At 44.5% G+C, this 7,669-nt stretch overlaps 1 protein-coding gene across 7 annotated transcripts in view; it reads right to left on the reverse strand.

The window, feature by feature from the left end:
• The window catches only part of HGD (homogentisate 1,2-dioxygenase), a 77,541-nt gene extending 70,668 nt beyond the window's left edge, over positions 1–6,873 (reverse strand). For 6 of the 7 annotated variants that reach the window (XR_012646346.1, XR_012646343.1, XR_012646342.1 and 3 more), the window contains exon 1: positions 6,727–6,873. Coding sequence is in view for 2 of the 7 variants with exons in the window: in XM_075000685.1 (XP_074856786.1) it covers positions 6,727–6,741 (15 nt within the window). In the remaining 5 variants the exon portion in view is untranslated. The remainder of the gene's footprint in view (positions 1–6,726) is intronic. The other variant, XM_075000694.1, reaches the window with a different exon arrangement.
• Between the last annotated feature and the right edge of the window lie 796 nt (positions 6,874–7,669).

Here is a 7,669-nt window from a genome sequence, read left to right on the forward strand (position 1 = left end):
TGCCCCTACCCATTACTGAGGTCCCCTTTGAATGGAGAGGCATGGATCTAGTCAGACCACTGGAGAGGTCAGCCCGAGGACACTGATACATCTTGAAAGTCCTGGACTACACCACCCGATACCCAGAGGTGGTACCCCTGCGGAATGTTCACTCAAAGTCCATTGCAAGGGAGCCAATACAGATCTTCACCAGAGTCGGAATCCCCCAGGAAATATTAACGAACCGAGGTACACCCTTCGTCTCCAAACTGATGAAAAATGTATGCACATTGCTCCACATCCAGGCCCTGAGGACAGACCGATGGCCTCGAGCAGTTCAACTGCACCCTCAAAAGCATGATTCGCAAGGTAGTGAGCTGGGATGGGAGAGACTGGGATGCCCTGCTCCCATACCTAATGTTCACCATCCAGGAGGTACCTCAGGCCTCCCCAGGGTTTTCTCTATTTGAGCTATTGTATGGGTGGAACCCCCGAGGTATCCTGGACCTTGCCAAAGAGACCTGCGAGGAGCAGCCGAACCATGGGCCCAATATCATTGAGCACGTCCTTCAGATGAAGGACCGGATCACCAAGGTTACGCCCATTGTCCAGGAGCACCTGGAACAGGCCCATGAAACCCAGCAGACATACTATAACTGACAGGCAGCCGTCTGGAGGTTCAAGGTAGGGGACCAGGTGATGGTGTTGGTCCCAACGGCTGAGAGCAAGCTCCTCGCCCAGTGGCAGGGCACCTAGGAGGTAACTGAGGCCATAGGGGAGGTAAGCTACACGGTACGACAACCAGGTCATCAGAAGACTGAGCAAGTCTACCATATTAACTTACTAAAACCTTGGTGGGACCGGGAAGAGCAGCTGGCTGCCCTGAGCATTTTGGCGCCAGAGGAAGACCAGGAGAGACAGGTGGGAATCTCCTCCGGTCTACCAACTCAAGAAGGGCAACAGTATTCAGGCTGTGGGATTAGTGGACTAAACAGAGGCCCAGAGCCCAGGAGCGAGGCTACCCTTGCCACAGTAGTTAGCAAATGATAATGCAAACCAGAGAAAAATTTACAGGGAGTAGGTCTGGAAACACAGAACACTTAGGCTGTGTCTACACAGGCACAAATCTTCAAAAGAGCCGTATTTCGAAGATTACTAATGAGGCGCTGAATATTCAATTCAGCGCCTCATTAGCATTAGGACGCTTCTGGCCACGGCACTTCGAAAGCACCGCTTTTGAAAGCGCGCGGTGCGGCTCGGCTTGGCGCGGCTCCACAGGCTCCTTTTTGAAAGGACCCCGCACCTTTCCAAATCCTCTGGTCCCGATCACTGATTGAAATAAGGGGATTTCGAAAGGTGAGGGTCCTTTCAAAAAGAACCCCCATATAGCCATGTGCTTTCGAAGCGCTGCGGCCAGAAGCATCCTAATGCTAACGAGGCGCTGAATATTCAATTCAGCGCCTCATTAGTAATCTTCGAAATACGGCTATTTCAAAGATTTGTGCCCGTGTACACACAGCCTTAGAGAGAATTGCATGCACTGGGAGTATTCAACTAGCCATCCAATAATCTCAAACTGCACTGAAACTGGTAGAGATGACAAGTCTTGTGAAATGAACATAGAACTGATAACATTCAATGATTTTTAAAAGCTGCTCATGATCTTAGGGTGATCAAGTTAAACCTCAGGAAATGCTGCTATTAATTGAAACTGCCTCCCTCCACTATTGTCAGGAAGTGACCCTGTAGAAAATAAATGAATACGAAGGGGTAGGGGGCATTTCTGTGGCATCGTAGAGAGGGCACAGAATATGGCATAGAGGAGGAACTATGAAGGTCCCAACAGCATGATGTGCAGGAAGCCACGGATCACCGTAATTCAGCAACAGCACAAACAGTTGGAAACTAACAGTGTAGACTGAGGAGAAGAGTTCCTTGTTCCTTCTGCAAATGAATAAGTCGCTGGGACTCTGGTCTCTATGTATTTCTACAAGCACTGCTGAAAGATACATATTGGTATGCAAAACAGGTCACTTTTTTTTTTTTTTTTGCCTTTTTTAAAACAGATTTGCCGCAAGATCTGATGGGACTGCAGCAGCTCCAGAACTGAACCAGCCCTACTCACTGCATTCACCTTTACCAAAGATGCAAATATGGTGAGAGTAAGCCTGTATGTGTTGGGGAGGGGAGAATCAAGAAATGCACCCAACTTTCCAAGATCCAGGATGAGCTAGGTCTGATGCAACTTGACATCTCCACAGTGAGGGGAGGCTTAATGGAGAAAGCCTGCTGCATGTGGAAGAGACACAATGTGATCATGTGCAGAATATTATTTGTGCCTGTGAAACATTCTGAACTAAAACTGTTGGAAGATGGGATAGTTTGAGAGTCTCAGATATATGATTAGCCCTCATGTTTGCTAGTCTAGTTATAGAAATCCTCAGATGCATGATGTCCACAGTGCAGAAACATATGGGAAAAGAGATGAGCTCATGGTTCAGCTCCCTGCTGCGTGAAATTTTATTGCAAGGAAACCCACCAGCTCCCTCAAAACTAAAGAGCTTTATACAACATCAGCTGACTCCAACTATCAGCTGGACAGAATCCCAATTGTAACCCAAATTAAGATATCTTAAAAATATATTTATTCCTTGTGGTGTGATATGAAATATCAAAAGCAGAAAATCTGCTGAGTTCACATTCTGCAGCACTGCACCTGGTACACCTAAGAACCTGAGACAGACTTGAGCATGCTGCGATGCAGGCAGATTTCTGACAGACTGAGCCACTGTCTGTTCCCCTCATACTTTATGCAGTCAGTGGGTGGCTGCAGAATCATTAGTCATCTGCTAGCAACACACAGAGCCCAGAGATTCAGAGGTGGGGGATGCAGGTTTTAAGAGATTCAGTCATGTCAGGGAGGAGTTGATGTTTAGACCTGTCATACAGGCACTGTCAGAGCCCCATTTTAGCTTCCCCATCTCAGCTGCCATGAGTGAAAGAACCTGCTACTGTGACATTGCTTGTTAAATGAGTTTTCTAGATGCTACAGGAAAAGAAAAAGAACATAATAAATCACAGGTAACAGCACTGAAGGCTTCCAAAGGACAACTGCTTCTTATTTGCATAGCTGTAGCTATGGGCTGAGACATTGTCCTGCCATTAATTTAGTACTGATTTGCTTTCAAGGACTTGTATTTTATTTTGTTGTACTTTGCCTTGCAAATTCCAAAAGACTGAACTCAACTTACTCCCTCAGTCTGTAACTTTGCTGCATTTTCCTCTGGCTACACAAAGATGAAGGTGTAACATAAGGGACCTTGAAACTGAGAGTTATTTGAATGCTACTTTAGAGCACGTTCCCCAGACTTGCAAAAATAATAAAACCATGTTGAAGAGGGTTGGGTGCAGATGGCTCTGGCAATGTGAGCTCTGTCACCAGTTTGAATCCACTCCATACTGATAATGAGAACTATAACTGTCACCATGGCACTGTAGTTTGGTGTAGGTTTAATTAGTTTGATGGAGCTAAGCCCTAGTGGAGTGCACACATCACACAGCACTATTGTAAATGGCCTGCGTGCTGACAGTCCCAACAGAGTGGCCAAGGACTGAAGAGGCCATAGGAACCAAACTCCCCTCTCACCACCAAAGGTACATCTATAGCACAAATTAAGGTACAGTAAACCCTTGAGAAGCGTGATTCTGATTTGTGCTTAATTCGCATTAATGCGAGTTAAGTGCAAATCGAAACCGTCACCGCCTCCTTGCAGCTCCTGGCTCCCCGCATGTGGGAAGGCCCAGCAGGCACACAGCTGGGAGAAACCGCAGTGCAAGCAGCTGTGTGCCCTCCAGCTGGGAGAAACTAGGGGCCACATGGTTGCCCCCCACCCCCTGCAGCTGCCTGCTCCCACAACTCCCCCAATTTATGTGAAATCTGATTAATGTGGAGGTTCCCCAGGATACAACCTCTGGTTAATCGCAGGATTACTGTATAACCCTATGGTGGGGAGACACACTGACACAAACTTTTATCTCACTAGCACAGGTAGCAACAGTAGTGAAGCCATGGTGAAATGGACTAGTCATCCCAATACAAGCCCACCAGCAGCCCTGGATATCTGACTGGGTTGAGAGCTTGTTCCAGGGTCCATACCACCATATCTTTACCAGTCGTACACTTGCTAGCTAGATTAAAGCTCCTGTGAGTAAGCACACCGGTACTGCACACCTTCATTTGCTGTGGACACGTACCCTGAAAGTCACAGTCAGGGCACCCTGGAAAACTTTCTTGCCACTGCCCAGGCTGCAGTAGCTCTGTGACTAAACAGAGGGCTTCACTCTCCAGAGCTGTTGCTTCAGCACCTTTCATCAATAGTGAATTCACATATGAGTTTAGACAAATAATGCGGGGATGAATTGTCGTTGGATCCCCTGGCTTGAACTTTTAATGAATATTTTGTCTGTTGATCTGCTTTGCAAAGCCTGTATTGACCATCCAGGCTGACCCAGGAGAATGGGGCCCACAGTTTCAGTGGTACTTTATGCAAAGATCTGCCTGCACCCATCCAGTTACAAGACTGGGACCCACATTACTAATTTCTTCACAGGACAGAAAAGCTGGCAAGCTAAAAAACACACCTGAAATTTGTCTGAAATCTCCCCTTCCCCAAGTTCTTATATGTGAAACAAGACAAGATAATTATTACAGGCTACCTCCTCTGGGATACACTCTCTCTTGGCTCATTTTCATGATTATTAGCATTATTTCTGGCATCCCAATGGACTGTGGGGGTGTCTTGGTGAGGGAAGCAGCTCAGAGGAACTGGGAAGGAGGTTTTCCTATTAAAAGAAAAGTTTAAGGTTTCTAATATATATGTGTTCTCTCATAAACCTGCTGCATTCTATGTAAATGTCATCTTAAGAATATATTTGATTACACTTTAGCTTTGTTTTGACATTTTTCAGTAAAGTGGAGGAGATAAAAGCCCAGTGTAACATAAAAAATTAAACAACCTCCATGGATTTGAATGAATCGGATGCAAAGTGGAGCTCTCTCTTTAGGAGCCAGGCACTAACTTATGAACCATAACCTTTTGCTGGAGAGATTAGACAGCAGGCCTGGAGAAATGCTTCTGAAGTCTGAATGCAGAGGCTGGAATATAATTAATGCCCCTCTTCAAGCATTGTGAATAATACATTTTTCAGTTACTGCTGGGTGATACTGAAAAATAATTTATTCATTCATACTCAGATATATTACTTTGTGCATCAGTTAAGACCAGTTTACACATAATGCCTAATTCAAAACCATAAAAGCAAATAAATGAACAGACAAGGCACACTACAGGCCATAGCCTTTACTCCTCTACACAGATTCCACCAGAGCACAGTCTTCATATACCACCAACACACCATCTTAACTCTGCCACCGTGGTATGGCTGGACTTCCAGATCTCCCCAACTCCAAACTTCTCCATCCAGGTGGGCAGAGTTAAGGTTATGGTGGTTCATTCTGCAATGAAACGGGGCTGTGTTAACAGGGAGGTACATATCTCTGGGAGATGTTACATGATTTAACTCTTAGGTATGGGTAGACCACGCTTAACAGATAGATACTGTCACATTTCAGAGTATGAATTTCCAAGTTTTTGAAAGACTGTTTTCTCCTGAAAGGAGGAGGAGCCCACTGTAACAGCTCCTTCTGTGAAGAAGATCTTATGAAAGAAGTTAGATGGCTCAGAAACTTCATTGTTGAAGGTGAACGCTATTATCTAAGAGATCTTTGTCTCCCAACAGCCTGATTATCTTTCCTGAAGCTTACTGTCACTAATTTTTTACAGTCTTCCTGTGAGACAAATCAGTATTGTTCTCCCCATTTTACATACACTGACAGTGAGAAGTGAAGTGTCTTGCCCAAGATAACCTAGAAAGTCAATAGAAAAGCCAGGTTTATGAACTACTATTAAGTACTTTGCTACTTCTACAAAGAACTCCTATAGCCAGGAGGCTGCCCACTTTTTCTCAGTTGGTTTGGGGTCAGTTTAGAGGGTTATGAACCTGGGTAGATACCATTGGCCAGTTGGGGAACAGCCCCAGTCACCCAGATCTGTAGGAAGAGGTGTGCTGGGGGAGGAAGAATGACAAAGTTCATTTGGCATGACTACCAAACTGGGACAATCTGCCTAAGTGAGACTTACAACATCCCACAGTAAACACAAAAATACCCTTCACCCAAGAAAGGGAGATTTTGTAACCTACCTTGAAATGATTTTTTTTTTAAATGAGAGATTTTTAAATCTAAACGAGACTTGGTATCTCGGTCAAGAGAACCATCTGTAACTCACACATGGACTTTGGCTTTAGATAATCTCCCTGCTACATCACCTTACTTGTCCAAACCTCCCATACACTAGGCATTTCATTACAGACATATTCTGGCAGTTCCCTTTCCCTATTCTTTTGGTCTTTAAAGGGCTATGGAACTGCTAACAAGAAGACAGTGGTGGTGGGACAGCAGCGTTCCCTGTAAGTGGCATGCTTGGGCAGCCACCCAGAACGGATTCAAATGCTGCCTAGCTGATTAGCAGAGCGCCCACAGCCACCACCATGTATTTCTACTGGTGGTGCACCTCTGCACATGCCTTGATGCGCATAGCAAATTTTCTTCCACACATTGGTAGAAAAAGTTAGAGGGAACATCAGCGGAGAGATGGCTTATTTCTCTCCTTTTTTGGTATCACTTACCTTCAGCTCTGCCATTTTCCTCACTTTGCTTTCTCACTTTGGCAACTACAAAAACAAACAAGATGTCTGGCCAAAATGGCTAGTTGTGGTCTTCTAGAAACTAAAACTTCTTGCTGATTTTCTTGTTGGAGGGCTGCAGGGACAAGTGCGTCTAACTGCCCTGCAAGTTAGAAAGTCCAAAGGAGTTTTTCAGCTGTTTACTCAACTCAGCCAAGGTTTAATCAAACATAGGCCTTTCTTTGACCAATCCAGGGACTGATCTGAGGAAGATAAAAAGAGGGGAGGGGAAAGGACACTGTTCCATCAAAGTTCCTTTTTCTTATGAGATATTAAAGCAAGACAGCAACTATTCAAGTACAAGCAATGGAAAGTGTACACTTTAAAATCAATCAGGCATTTCAGAAACAAAAAAAAGCCCTTTCTGAAACTGATCTATACATATCTTTTATTAACAATCCCTCTAGCAATTTCCATGAACAGATTTCACAATATCTCGAATTTCAAAGGCATCACTCCCCCCAGGTCTGGTGTGAAAGGTGGCAGTTGTTTATCAGTGTACAGCAATGCTACACAGACAGAAGTAGGGACAGAAGCAAAGAAGGATTCTATACTCATTAGTGCTGGTCAGAACTTTCTGCATTTTGAAATTTTGACAACTTTTGGTAAACTTTTCAATAGAACGTTCATGAAAAATGTTCCCTGCTTTTCAACCAACCACTAAAGCTGGCTCAATCCATGTCACTGATTCTGAATTTTTTTAAAGGGAGAATGTTTTCTAAAAAATAAACATTTTCTCCTTTTCCTTTTTTGACTATCTCTAGCATGAGGAATTCTGGAAGACAGAATATATTTGCACTAGTTAGAATCTGGATAGAGTCTAAGGTTGCCAACTTTCCCAAACCGGTGGACCGGGAACCGTTACCATGAATGGCGGCCGTGTAAG

This window comes from Carettochelys insculpta, chromosome 1 (genome assembly GCF_033958435.1).
Source record: "Carettochelys insculpta isolate YL-2023 chromosome 1, ASM3395843v1, whole genome shotgun sequence".
In the NCBI taxonomy this organism is placed as follows: domain Eukaryota; kingdom Metazoa; phylum Chordata; order Testudines; family Carettochelyidae; genus Carettochelys; species Carettochelys insculpta.